This window comes from Perissodus microlepis, chromosome 1 (genome assembly GCF_051167445.1).
Source record: "Perissodus microlepis isolate ML-2025 ecotype Zambia chromosome 1, ASM5116744v1, whole genome shotgun sequence".
Taxonomy (NCBI): domain Eukaryota; kingdom Metazoa; phylum Chordata; class Actinopteri; order Cichliformes; family Cichlidae; genus Perissodus; species Perissodus microlepis.
Genome location: NC_140461.1, coordinates 10182327 through 10196961, shown reverse-complemented (window position 1 = coordinate 10196961; position 14635 = coordinate 10182327). Strand labels below are relative to the sequence as shown.

General features: G+C 37.4%; 1 protein-coding gene across 1 annotated transcript; it reads right to left on the bottom strand.

The window, feature by feature from the left end:
* Nucleotides 1-4852: 4852 nt before the first annotated feature.
* Nucleotides 4853-14572, bottom strand: lpcat2 (lysophosphatidylcholine acyltransferase 2). Its single transcript, XM_084929402.1, has 14 exons — nt 13966-14572; nt 13465-13607; nt 11520-11737; nt 10890-11002; nt 10659-10719; nt 10192-10250; nt 9681-9715; nt 9406-9460; nt 9133-9215; nt 8609-8734; nt 8326-8479; nt 7570-7668; nt 6718-6859; nt 4853-6366 (listed from the first exon to the last, which is right to left on the bottom strand). The coding sequence occupies exons 1-14, from the start codon at nt 14074-14076 to the stop codon at nt 6188-6190; spliced, it is 1578 nt and encodes a 525-aa protein (XP_084785528.1). The 5' UTR covers nt 14077-14572; the 3' UTR covers nt 4853-6187.
* Nucleotides 14573-14635: the final 63 nt, after the last annotated feature.

Genomic DNA, 14635 nt, shown 5'->3' with positions numbered 1-14635 from the left:
TCCCTTCCACGTGATATTTCATAATTGAACGCTTTCTCTCCAGTTTGATGTCGACTTTTTTTTTTTGGCTTGTCATAGCTCAAGTTTCCATAAATCTGCACGCCTACATCCGACTGTACAGTCGTGGTAAGATTGTTCCACCTGGAACGAAACTTGTGCGAACTTATACGAAGCATTGCTTTTTCTATAAATCAAGTATGTGAGAAAAACAAACACACAAAACGTACAAAACACAAACTTGTTAGAATATGTTGATTTATTTGATGTTTAAGTTTTCCGTGACAAGAATGGGGTAAAACGATAGCGCATGTATGTGCATTTCTACTTGGTGTTTGGATTTAACGTTGTCCAAGAGACATATGATCGCTTTACCTTCATGTTTTTATAGTACGTAAATTTCACATACACCAAAACTTTTTTTAATGTTTTAATTTGGACTTTATCTGTTTCTTCTCTGCACTAAACAGATTGAATTACAGTTTTCTAAGAAGCCATAAAAGCATTGTGTCCCATGTGTAATTCAATTCTAAAGCAGCTTTTGCCAGGGGCAATGATTTCTATTAGATATGGTTGATCAGTTCATCCCATTAAAGTCAATGAATGTCCTCTTTGCTCTCCAGTGCTTGTTTTAAAAAACCCTAACAGGGCTGGTTAGAGGCGTTTTGTTTGTGAAGATTGAATAACTGCAGTGATGGTAAGACAAAGGACCAGGTAACAAGGTAGGATAATGTGTTATTACTGCCCTTTTCTTCTGAATTACTTCTATTCTTTTGCACTTTATTTTGCAGTGCCAGTTACATTTGAAAATGGTATCTCTAGGTAAGAATAAAATTGACCATAATCAGCTAAATTGCATGTACTGCGTTTTGTTATGATGTACCTTCAACAAGTGTGTTCCTTCAAATTTTCAGTCATCTTAAATATTATACAATAGCACATTTATTTTAAAGGCAATAGTCCTCACAGTTTTTTTGCTGTGCAGGTGCATAATGCAGGTCAAATACTGGGAATGGGCAAATCAGTCTATAACCCTAATCATGCTGTATCCATGGAGTTTTTAAGTCCTCTTCTATCCTCCACTTTTTCCTCAGTCTTCTTTTTCTCTTAAGATTTGGATTCTTCCTGATTGACCTTAGGCTTAAAATGTAATAAACGGAGAGGCAATCTCTCAGCTGCCGCAGCATGACCCTCTAGAATTAACCTGAACATTTAGTTAGGGGCAAAGCAAAGACTTTTCCCTTCTAATGCCCTTTAAAACCACACAAACATTTCTTTCCATACAATGCCATATGCACCTATTCTACTTAATAGTTTCAGTCTTGGTAATGTTATAAATAGTTTCTTAATGACAAATATATACCTTTCTGTCTTACCTTATAATTAAGTTCAAAACAGACACATATGACACAGCTTAAATGAGACTTTCAGGCTATTCTGTAAATCCATAGGCCACAATTTTAACGTAAAGGACCTTTGCCCTTACACATAAAAACAAAAATGCATTTCTTACGTGGTCATTCCGCAGACTTAACTTACCAGGTCTTTACTACATGGCAATCAGTTCATGGTATTAGTACTGAGTGGGTTTGTTTTGTTCTGCTCCCCCTTTAAAGCTCTCTGTTTTAAATCTCTCCAGGCCTCACTAAGGGAGGAGTGTCATTAAATTTCCCCCTCTAGGCTTTTGTAGTATCTGCAAAGATTTAACTACTTCAGCAATGTTAAGTCTTTTTCCCTTCTTGCTGTATACATTTGGTGAGTGAAACAGCAGTTTGAGTCAGATGTCTGGGGACAGAGAGCCATGTTCTGAGCAGCACACAGCACATCCTTAAAATATGTCTAAGACAATCCAAACTTGCAGACTAGTAAAGAGAGCTTCAGCCAACACGTACACACAAAAGAAAATCTGTAAGAATGCCATTGTCTCTAAAAAGTCCTCCATCAGCCCTCATCAGTATATCAAAAAGACTTTTATCTTTCAGTCGGTCACATCCTTTCAACCCTTCAGTTGTGGGTAGTAATCATTGGCCTGAAAGGGGAAGCCTAATAGCATGCTGATTGACATGATTATGGTTTGAAAAAAGGCTACAGTTGATCAGGAAGTCTTACATAAAATTTCAAATTATAGATTAGAATCAGACTGCACTAACATCTCCTCTAAGAGACACATTTCAATTTCCATCCTCCAACTTCTACTTTTCTATGATGTAACCATTACATAGTATTAAATACATATTGTGAAACTGTTGTAAACACTGTAACGCATGATCAAGTTTTGTTGGCAATAGGAATCAAGTAGGAAAAAGAGGGAGAAAATGAGTGTCTAGGCATTATTTGGGGTTTGTTTGGAAAATAGAAACACTTTCACACCTTTGTTGGCCAGTCTCACTGGCAAATAAAAGACACATTTCTTTATCTCGACCTCATGCTGACCCATCCTCGACTATTACGCAGGAAAAGTTGTTGCCCTTCATTCACAGAACCATCTGGAAATCAGACAGAGATGTGAAACACCCTAAACCCTGAGCAAGAAAACAAACTTTCACTGCAGATACTGGTGCAGATACTGGCGCTGGATAACTGATGTTTTATAAGGTTCCCTGAACCTTGCCCTCACCGAGACCTTCACTGTTTCTATAAACCACTACACAGGAAATGAGGCGCAATCACATTTCTGAGAGAATAATAGGAGAATGAAAATCAACAAGGTGTCATCTGGTGCGATAAGGAAATGTAACAATGAAATTTGGAGGAACTCCCTGAAGAGCTGAAGGAGAAAGACTGCTAAGCTTAAGCTAGCAAAAGTCAAGGGTGGTCCAACATGTGAGCTGTGAAGGTGTGTACTAATGAGTGCACCGATCGCAGTAAAAATGTATTAAATCAAAATACCAGCGTCTAGAGAGGAAGCCAACCAAAAGAATTAAATTAAACATTTACACTGAGCTACAGTTGAACCCAGCACCTGTATCACGTTCAGCCTTTCCAGCTGGCTTTAGTACAGCTGAACTGACAGCAGATTAAACAGTGGGTTCATCTTTACAGAGGGCCATAATGCTGCCAAACATTCATAGACTGTTTTTTTTTTTTTTTTTGTAAACTATGCAGCACATCTCAAAGTGAAAGCCCATTATGCCATGCCAAATCAGTGGAAAAGATCTCCACTTTACAATTGATACAACCAGAAAGAACAAAGCATTTGTAGTGGACCAGAGATCAAAGCCTTTATCATTTTTCCTACATGTTATCTTTTTAAGGCCTAATTTCAAGCTTGGGTGGGGTAAAAGAGTTAATACCTTTTACGTACTTTCATCCAAACATTTCCAGCATTTCAGCTTGCCAACCTCTTCTTGCCAGAACTTTTGTGCACTCCTCTGACCTGTAAGCTAACGTTAATACTGTGTTTTTGAAACCTTATGTCCATGTTCGTCACTCATAGGAAGGAGGGTCAGACGACTATGTATACACACACCCAGGTATCCTGTTTTTATAATCAGGAAAGTCGATTCTATAGGAACATGAAGTTACTCTTATTTCTTCCTCTTATGTAAGATTCCTAAAACATCCTTGCAATAACAAAGCTGGGGACTTTTCACGTTTGTTTTTTTTTATTAAGACTTCTTAAAGAAGTCCAGACGCTTTTCTTTGCAAGATCCTTTGACTACGATGACTTGGATGACTGAGAACCTTCACAGACATATTTTTTTTATTAATATTACATAAAAGCAGATGAATTTGACTATTCTGTTGTTTCTGGAGTTACATGAGCAAAATGTGGATTTGGATATGGTGAGCATTTGTAGATGTTAAAACATGATATTTGGGATGTTGCTTGGACTAGAGTCTTTGCCTTGTATACTGAAAGTCAAACCTGTCAGCGCAACATAAAAATCATCCTTAAACTTTTTGAAATACACTAAATGGATTTCAGATGGATTTCAGTTTGCAGAGTGGAACTCCACCAAGACTGATTCCTGGTTCTGATTTTGCCTGAGAAGGCAGCTCGGTTAAATTGAGGCCCAAAGTTGAGTCACATTAATTTAGGAGTGAGGCCTGTCGGGTTTGACCTTTCCTTCCAGCTTGGCACGGTGAGTCCCCAATCCGTATGAGGCCTGTGTCCAGCTCGCATCCACAGAGGCTGATCACTCACTCAGGTCCTGAGGAGACCAAATCAGATTACCAACACATCTCTCCCGCAATCTACTGCGACAGGATTGCCCTGCAGGCATGGCTCAAATGGATACAGCAATATACAAGAACCATCCAGAGGAAAGTGTGAGGATGGAGGGAGATGGGGCCAAAGAGAAGAGCAGAAGCTGGGGGTAGGGAGGGAGTCACACTGTTGTAAGCGCGGCAACAATGTGATTTAATTGATTCCATGCCACCTCATCAATTTTGATTAAAATTAAATGAGCGTCTGTATGTTTGAAAAGGTTAAAACAAATTGAAGGTGGAAATCACAGCTGGTAATCACAGTTTGTGTAACAGCGGGCTTTCAATGAAGAGGCAGCTCTCCATCGCTCATTTCTGCCTTGTCTGTGCATATAAAGCAAGACTGTGCATTTTTGTGTTTCTGTAGATGTGAGAACAAAGTAACCAAAATTGTATTAAGACTAAAGTTGCATTTAGTGGTTGTTCTCTGCTGAGATCAGGTGAGGAGGATCACACAGTTGTGCTAAAATGTAAGGTAAACGTAAAAGAAACAGTTTCACCAATCAGTTGACAGATCAATATGTACCAAATGATAAGTGATTATAATCTTTTTTTTTTTTGGAAATTGAAAATTCCACAAATCCTTAAATGATAAAAGTGGACACATAAAAACTAATGTAACACACAGCGAATATATATTAACACATTCTTTCAAGACATGCAAGGATTTTATTTTATTTGCATAAATATTTCTCTGATTCAAATAATTTTAACATTTAAATCCATAGCAAGTGTAATCAGAAAAAAACCCTGAATCATACTATAGATATCCATAGCTTAAAAAAATCATCCATGTTGGCCAGTAATGAGGTAAATCTTACAAACATGCACAACAACATTTATCCAGTTTTATCAGTACATGCCTGCCTTTAATTCCTCCCCTAGTTTAAACCTCATTGTCTAGCGCCAACATCAAAGTAAGGTACAGTCAAAATAGACACAAGGTATTTTAACTCACATAGGCAAGTGGGTGAAGAAAAAAGGCACACACAACAGAATTGTAATGGGTAACTACTGACACCTTGTGGTGACTTTGGAAAACAGCAGTTCAGCTGTAGCCTGTTTATTGCACTTATGCCTTAATAGAAACAAAGTCTATGAAAGTCATTACAAGTTTCCTCTGTGATGAATAAAAAAATGGCAAAGAGGATTGTGTTCTTGTTTTATTTTAAAAATAACATTTTGCAGTGTTAACAAAAAGCAAAACATAATTGCAATACAGCCCACTAAATAAATAACAATGCCTCTAGTTAATCGGGTCTGAAAGCATACCCCACTGGAATATGCTGTTGTGTAGAAGCACCGTTGCCTTTTTGCTCACAAATTGCCCTATTTTCAGTGGTTGATTTGCTTTAGTAAACTTAAAGCTGCACAGACGTCGTGCTGTCTCAGCAACAACAATCTTCAGTAGAAATGCAAATAGATACACATGCAAAGCAAACTTCTGGCTAATTATACAGCTGAGTTACAAGTTCTGTGTCCCTGAGCACCGAGGGTGGGAAAAGTGTAATGCACAGCATCTATGCTCACTGTAGACAAAATTTTAAAACAGAACATATCTGGGTTGCTTACTGTACTCTAATTATACTGTAATAAAGAAGCACAAGGACTCTTTGCTTACATTTAAAATTTGTGTTGATTTGGCAAGATTTCCCACTCGGTTAAAGAAAAATTACAAAGACAAAGGATAAGGTGCACAAGGCTGTGCTCATCTCCGTCGGTAAAAACCCAGCAAAAACCACAGTGATGACTGAAGAATAGGTGTAAACCTATTCAATGACCAGCTTTCAGACATAGTTGCTTTTTATCTATAAGGCACTAAAATCGAAAATGAAAGCTTTCTAAAACTGTAAAAATGCAAGCGCTTCACCATATATGACCATTGCTGTTGCAGTGACTTGAATATGCTGACAAGACTGCAACAGCCTTGTATTCATTTCTCTTTTCAGTGAAGTCAAATAAAAGTCACAGTCATGGTGTCTCAGTCATCTTTTTTGTCAGATGTGCTCTCCTCTGGTTCTTCCCCTGAACTGGGCTGACCAGCAAGTTCCAGATCACCCGGGTTTGCTTCTTGGATAGCTTGATATCTCTGAAGTTCCAGATAGGTGGTGAAGAGTTTGGCATACTCAGGATGGGTTGCAGCAAATTCTTGAAATTCATCTAAAGAATCAGAACAGAGAAAAATTACAGGGTGCTGTACACACAATAATAATGAACTATTTTTTGAACAATTTAGTGAGTCTGACCCAGGGCAGCTGTGGCTACAACTGTGGCTACAACTGTAGCTTGCCTCCACCAGTGTGTGAATGTGAGAGTGAATGAATAGTGGAATTGTAAAGCGCTTTGAGGGTCTCGAAAAGTGCTATATAAATGCAATCCATTATTATTGTTATTATTATTTTATTTATTTAACATTTTCTTGACAAAATATCACCAGGAATCAAATAAGAAGCCTCGAGACATAACGGGAGTTTTGCATTAGGCTTTTCTCTTCAATTAGAATCTACTTACTGAAGGTAATGAAACCAGAGCCATCGGCATCAATCGCTTCAAAGAGTTTGGTCATGTCTACATCTGACACACCCAAAGCAGAGCACAGCAGAGCAGTAAACTCGTCATGGGTGACTTTCTCATCTTCATCTGTGTCAAAAAGCTGCATGAAAGATAATAAAAAGTGAGAAATGAGTAACGACTTTCAAGAAAAAGGTTTCAAAATGATCTTGGACGTTACACGAAGCAGGAGAAAGTAAGTTTTGATTAGTAAGTTCAAATTGCATCTGACTTTATGGCCAGCAAAATGTTCACAGCAGACACACATTGTTAGCCTGACATTATGCAACCTTCTGTGAATTGTATGCTGCCTTTGTTCTTGCTATACTAAAGCTGCTGCTGTGCACAGACAGTAAGGGCTGGGCTGGTTGATTTTATCTTAACGTTGGTCATTTTTTGCATTTAGCTTATTCCTTTTGCAAAGTGTATATGCTTTTTATATTTTGGGGTATATATTTCATATATAAACATCATATATATTCATATTCATAACAGTTGCACTGTTTATACTTCTCACAATTTGCCAGAGATTACAGTTTAAGCATCTCAGATATATCCTTCATACCTACTAGTTTATCATGATAGAGTGATAAAACTACTATCAACAGGAAATGCATGATGCAATAGAAGTAGCATATTAGGTGTACAGAAGGGTATTTATACAGGTCATTTGCCTTGCAAAAACCATAGTAGTGCTACCTTGGGCGAGTCAATAAAGGAGCTGTTGTAATTTTTCTTGCTTCACTCCAAGAGATTTGCATAATATTCAGCCCCTAATATGAACACATCAGTATGAGAAATGTATGGTCTCACCTGGAAAGCCATTTTGAGAACATCCTCAGTGTTAGATGGCCTACACAGGATATTCACACCGATAACATATTCTCTGAAGTCTATAGTGCCATCTCCGTTCTAGAGAGAGAGGTCAATTAGAACAGATGAGCTGTTAAATGTAAAGATTATTATGATGGACAGCATTTAATCATTTATGGTGCAAGCGCTTGTTGTCTGCTGTTATTTGGTGTCTGGTAATAGTGATAATACTATTTGATTAAGTCTTTACTACTATAGTGATTTGATAACAAGTTTATGAACGGCATATGATACAAGGTAACATTCAGTTTTTAGTAAACACATGCTCTCTGACTCATGTTGAAAGTGATGAACACATAAGAGAACAGAAAGTATGAAACTCAGTAGCTTTCCCCCTCCAACTGGTGCAGCACTGTGACACAGAAATGTATTGGATTTTCACTTCATTTCACATACCCTATTAGAGCTTTATAAAAATAAATATAAAAGGTGTTATATTTGTTAAGGGTTTGCAAGAAAAGTGCCTAAACTTACATAAATACTACAGCTATCAGTAAAATGAACTTCACTATTTTACTGATCATTCACATTCAAATGTGTCCATCTAATAAATGTCATTCGCTTGGCCAGGCCAAATACTGGCTGTTTTAAAACCTTGTGAAGTGGTGCCACGCCACAGCGATATTTGAAAAGGGTAATGTTCAGTTGATTTCAACATATAATGTTTAACAAATATTTAACAATCAAGTTTCTCACCCTGTCAAACAGTCTAAACAGATCCTCGAGGACTGGGCTTACAGGAAGCTTCAAGAAACTGGCAAATTCCTCAATAGTTATGCGTCCCCCCTTACAGGCGCTGGCCATGGTTGCAAAACCGTCAAGTTCCTTTCTTATATTGTCCCACTTCAGACTAGTTGAGCCAAACATAATGGTGACAGGTTATATCATAATCAACATTAACAACAATAAGAACTCTTTGAAGCTGCATTGGTCAGTACTAACTGCAATTTTTGGTAACGCTCACATTACATGTTCTTACTTGAGTTTGCGACTAATTTTAGTGAACTCAACCAAGCCAGCCTCCATCGGAAGTGTGAGTTCACCAGCTGAGATCATTAAGCGGCAATCTTCATATGTGTGGTCTGTCACAGGAACGCCCAAAGCCCTAAAAATAGAAGGTTTGCAGACATTTAATCAACTCACTATAGTAGTCAAAGGAGGCACACAAAGATTATAGCAAAGCAATAGCCAGATTCACTATGCATGGATATAGACCTAAAGACAGTAAAAAATGCAAATTTAGTTTGACAAATTGCACTCACTCTCCAATACCGACCACTTGTTTATTTTCTTATCAGCTTAGTAGCCTTGCATGTGCATAACACTATATTTATGACTTCTTTAAACATTTATACAGTACTTTTACTTTCTATAGCAAATTGTTCCACTTTGCATTTGAGCAATATGCAGTGCAATGTGGTTTTGCACAGAACCTCTTTACGAAAAGGCAACATAAATTGCTTTACATAATACATTATACACTTAAGACTAATGAACACTTACTTGGCCATAGTTTCTCGTACTCTGTTGGCAAACAGAGCGGGGCTTTTCTTCTCTTCCTCTGTGGGGATATGAGGTGGGAGGAACTGGGAAGCATGTAAACAGATGAGAAGTGTATGAGAACAGTCAAACAAAAAGTACACTTAAACCAAAAAGGAAAATAAAAACTCCTGGTAGCCTTAGTTTAAAAGAGTTCTTTTGCGTACATCATATATCCAAAACAACTAAAACTCTTTAAACGACTTCATGAGATAATGTTATTATACAAACACTTACCTCAATTTCTACTGTTGTGTAGAGCTGGCACAGTGTCAAAAGCAGAAGTGTTTTCCTGCATAATCAAAAAAACTGTTATACATTCTCATTCATTAGAACTACAGTGTTGTAAAAATAGGGCAGCCATATAATTGTGCAATAATTATGTTTATTTTCTGGGAAAAAGTGACAGTTTACAAATGCATGCAATTTATAAATATGCATATTTAGACATGCATACTTATAGATCGAGTGATGTATACTGGAAGAGGCAAAACTCTATAAAGCATACTCACGACTTGAATCCTTGCCATGTCCAAGTCACTGTATCCTACAGAGAAAAAACACAAGTATATTATTCATCCATTCCTGAATCTTTAACATTGGTATAAGACAGTTTGCACATAGGACTGTGTCATATTATATTATCCACTACAACACTGGTATAAATTTTAAAATCATTTACAAATATATAGGAATGTCATGCTTTTAGATTTCCTAGTGAACACAATGATGAGACAAGCCCACAATCCTCACGAAAATCTGGAGGGAATTGAAGCTTTGAACTGCCGAGCCACAACCAAAAAAAGGTAAAAGATTTAGAAAGTAAGTCGTTCTCCAATAAAATGAAACTATCATAAAAATTACGACTGTTCATTTGTTTGTGAGCAAATCTACAAATCCAACAGGGAATCCAATATATACACTATTCCTATAGTTTTGCACTACATCACTGAACAGATATTACTGGCTGTGTATGTATATGTACGAAAAATGAAAATCTATTACTGTCACAACCCTACTTACCAGTTTGTTAGGATACCTCAGAAGCACAGGCTGCACAGGAACACCAGGAATGAAGGCACCTAAAAGTGGCGTGGGGAACAATAGGTATTAAAATAAAAAAACCACACAGCGTGTAGTTAAACATGAAGTGCATAGCTGTAAAACTATATGATTTTACTCTGACTTCTCCATTCTCTCACCACATACAGAACCACTTTTATAGGCATCAGTTAACAAAAAGTTAAAACAGAAACCACATCAAATATTGATTAAATGGAATAACGTACCAAGAAGCACTCTCTGTTATGAAATCGATGTATTAAATGAATTTGATTTATGTTAAGAGAAAATACTAAATGTTCTATAATACAGTAGTAGATCTAAGTTTTGTATAATAAAATGTTGTTATCTTTTTTATTTGCATTTGACATGCTGATAGAAATTAAACTAATGATTACACTACACAAAATGTACATTTTATATCTTACCTTGTTTGAACGTGATAAGACATGAGCGATTTGTACATGTTCCTTCTGGAAATATAAGAACCTGAAAAAAAAAGCATCCTTGCTGAATGGTAAAATAATACCCCTCAAAATTGCAAAGATTGTTTTTAAAATAATCTGAGTCAACACTGAATACAGTTTTGCTCCTTTGGAAACAAAGAATAAATTCATATAAAAGTCATTTTTATTGAGAATGACTGTGCAGTGCCAGACCTGTGGCCACTGGCCTTCTGACTTGGCTCTCTTGTTAATCTCGTTGATTGTGTTCTTCCGGGAGTCTGGGTCTGTTCTAGATACCAGCACTGGCTGGAGACTCCGAAGGAACCCTGAAGAGAGAACGAAAGATTAATGGTAATGAACATACAAAAGAATATAGTAATCTTGATCCTATTTTCCACTAATCTGGTGCACAGGCTTTGGTTATTTTCATTCGTTTGTAAGCGTTAAATAAGACAGAGTGATATCACTGTTTAACAAATCACATGTGACAGATATGAAATGAAACAAGTTACGTGTTGTTATTACTTTTAAAAAGATGGATGAAAAGGTTTATATTAATCAATGTCTTAGCTCGTGTTTACTTCATAGAGTGCATTTGTAAATTTTACTTACAATAACAAGGATTTATGTCAATGACAACTCCAAAGTACTGGACTAATTGATACCCAGTACAGGCAGCAAGTAAGGTAATGACATTCCATTGTATATATATTACAAGCTCTCCCACATTTCATAGAGAGTGGGAAACTGTGCATTCAGATGAAGGCAGATGGAAATGGACTATAACAAACACAGTTTGTCCCTACTTTCCTGTTCGAAACAATCATGCAAAAAGTATCTTACTGCCAAAGATGGGTGTGGCGAGGTTCTCGACACGGGAGACAGTGGAGGGCAGGCCAGCTACAACGCAGACAATCCCATCAAAAAAGGTGGAGTGGGGGGCCACAGCCAGGATGGGTGCGTCATGGCTGCTGGCCTGCTTACCCTTGACCACCACTCGAAAACCCATGCTGAAGAAGTAAGCCCTCCCCAAGGCAGCCATCACTCTTTGACACAAAAATCTGGAGATAAAAAAAAAAAAATTTAAATTGCTGAATTTTTGTGAATGAAAAAAAAATGTGAATGGGAAGTGACTGTCTATTCTACACAACAAGAATCTTTGCATGAGAAAATCCTAAATTCTTTACATAAAAAGGGCTGGTATAATATTTTTAATGGGTTTATTTAGACCTTCTTTGTTTATCGGCTCAGTATATTGACTGATGTGTTGTGGTAACAGGATGCGTTTCACAATTTCGTGCTTTTCTTTAACCTTAAAGCACAAAGTATGTTACTGCTGCCAATTGCTTCCTCAAAAACTGTAGAAAAGAAGGAAGGGGTGTTGCAATGGAGTCAGAGATACAAAATGATGAATGACATTATGAACTTATTTTCACATACTTAATATGAAACAAATTAAGAGAATACAAACATGAATATTTAAAGATACATTAATCAATCAGCTCTTACAGTAAAACGTTTTAACGTATACTATCAGTCAAGTTATTATGGTTAAGTTTCACTTCCTTCATTATGCAGTGTGGGCTTATGCCCTGCTTTAAACTATCATATCACACTTTCTGTGCTTCTGAGCAATTTGTCACAGGCTCCGAAAATAGTATACAGCTTGTAAGCTGAAGGATGGTTCATCATTTTACTAATGCAAACAAACTAACAAGACGTGGTCAGTGGTTAAAAAACCTGTGGTTCGACAAAGCTGGGTGGCAATTTTCACTGGTATCTGCAATACAACATAAATTCATTGATATAAAGCTTTGTAGTAACAGCCTAACCTGTCTGTCAAAAAAAACGACAAGATTCAAGATTACAAGATTTCAATAGTTTAAGCTTATATTTTTTTTTTCTGTCAGTCATCTGCAAAGTGTATGAAAAATGTTGTAGTCTAAGATCACAAGAACTGTTTACACTGTGAACAAGTGTGAAGAAGCCAACACACACCCAAGTAAAATATAGACTACAAAACTAATTGTCATTTTCAGACTATATGTACAGACATACTGTTTAATAAGTCCAGTGGAATGAGTCATTTTCATACAAGATGTAAACAGATATATAAAATTATTATAATGTCTGTTATTACTTTTAGACATTAGAGGTGAACAAAGTGTCTAAATCATAATTTTCAGTTCCCCTTAACCCCCCACCACCGACTACTTCCTTTCTGAAGGAAACTGAGGTGAGGTATTGCTTGTGAAGAGGATATGATCTAGAAAAGCATGAGTCAACATGAACACAAGTAGCTGCTAATTCATTATTACAGGAACTATTATTTTTTTGGCATTTTGTGCTTCTGTAAAGCATATGAGCAAAAACTGACTTTTAATCCTTCTTCTCACCTCAGTACAATTCATTACTTTTGCAAAACTTAAAGCTCAATATGTTTATTGTTTGATATGTTCAAAGCATTTAGTAGTAGTAGTTCAATTCACTTTGATAGATGGTGATAAGATGGCGTGCAAGGTGAATGCAGTTGCTTAGCAAACAGAATGTCTGCAGTAAAAAAGGCAAATGGGTTATTGATGTCCCAGATTAGCCAAACAGTAGGCCAAACTCACTTTTTCTGGGCAACCAAGTTTTAAAAAAAAAAAAAATAAGCAAAAGATCATTTGCAAGTAAACAAAACTAATGTTAAGAATAAGCTAAATATATTATTATTGTTTCGCTTTAGGTGTGATAAAGTTGTGGCCAACTCTGAGAAAGACTGGATGTTACTGGTATCCATAGTTACCTTCTCCATCCTGTGCTTGGCTCCACAGCTCCTTTCAGAGGTAGCTTGAAGGTGACAATGACAGACACTGGCCATAACACCATCAGAACCAGGGTTATAAAGATAGCTCGAAGAGGGACCAACAAAATTCCCAACAAGACACACTGCAGGCAGAGGAGTACATTTATGCACATTAATTACAGGCCCAAACCTCCCTGGTGTTCAAGTCACTTGCTGCCTGGCTGAAAACTGACCTCCCACCTAGCAGAAATATGCACGAGCCTAGAAATCCACATTGCTGGAAAGCATTCTAGAAAGCTCCCAATGGCTCAGTCTGTTGTGCTGCATAGGAGGCTTTACAAGCTGATTGTCAAAGCCGTGTTGGAGAAGATTACAGGCCCTGGATACAGCAGCCTGACACACTATGAAACACTGTTACCAAACGAGCATTCTTCAAAATCCTGCCTTTGTGCAATCTCTTAAAAAAGCAGAAGAAGAAGAAAAAGAAGAAGAAATACTCACTTTAATTATAGCAGCGTTGCTTAGTTTGGTGTCTTGGACAAACGGGTTGATGACCGCAGGCAAAAGCAGAGATTGTTGCCTCGGCAAGGCACCTACTCGCTGCGGTGGCATCGTAGTCCAGTGAGCGAAATGACAGGCGGCTGATGTTCTAATTTGTAGCCCCGTGATGTTACCATCTCACTTCCTCAACAGAGAACCTGTTCTCATTTGTTGCTGAGCCAAACGGTATCAAGCGCGAGTTACGACTAGTACAAAACTCAAGCACGCGAGAGCAAAACCGGTAGCGTCAAGCTCCACCTCCGCCGTGCGTGCTGTGCAGTGGGGAATTAAGACTGTTAAGTGAATGTTTGTACACTGTCACTACATTTGCAAGGTACTGACTTTAGACAGTACCCTTTCGACAGTATCTAAAATATAGTGGTATCCCATTTAGATGCCTCGAAAAAAATTGGTTCAGATAGGAAAAGATTAAAATTGTCTCGTAGGCTGTGTGCTTTGATAAAATAACACTGGTTAGGACTCCCGGGGGGAGTAAATGCTAAAGAAAGTTAGGACGATCGCGGTGTCACGAGCAAATAACTGATTTTATGCTAAGGCTATACATTTATCATAAATGTCCACAAGATGGCACAGTTTCATAACAAATTATAGTCTTTGCAGGGGTTTAGAT

Coding starts and splice junctions, on each gene's coding strand:
- lpcat2 (XM_084929402.1), bottom strand. CDS start 14,076: ATGCCACCGCAGCGAGTAGGTGCCTTGCCGAGGCAACAATCTCTGCTT. Junction 13,608..13,965: donor GCAACGCTGCTATAATTAAA/GTGAGTATTTCT, acceptor CTCTGCCTGCAG/TGTGTCTTGTTGGGAATTTT. Junction 9,461..9,680: donor ACATGGCAAGGATTCAAGTC/GTGAGTATGCTT, acceptor TTGATTATGCAG/GAAAACACTTCTGCTTTTGA.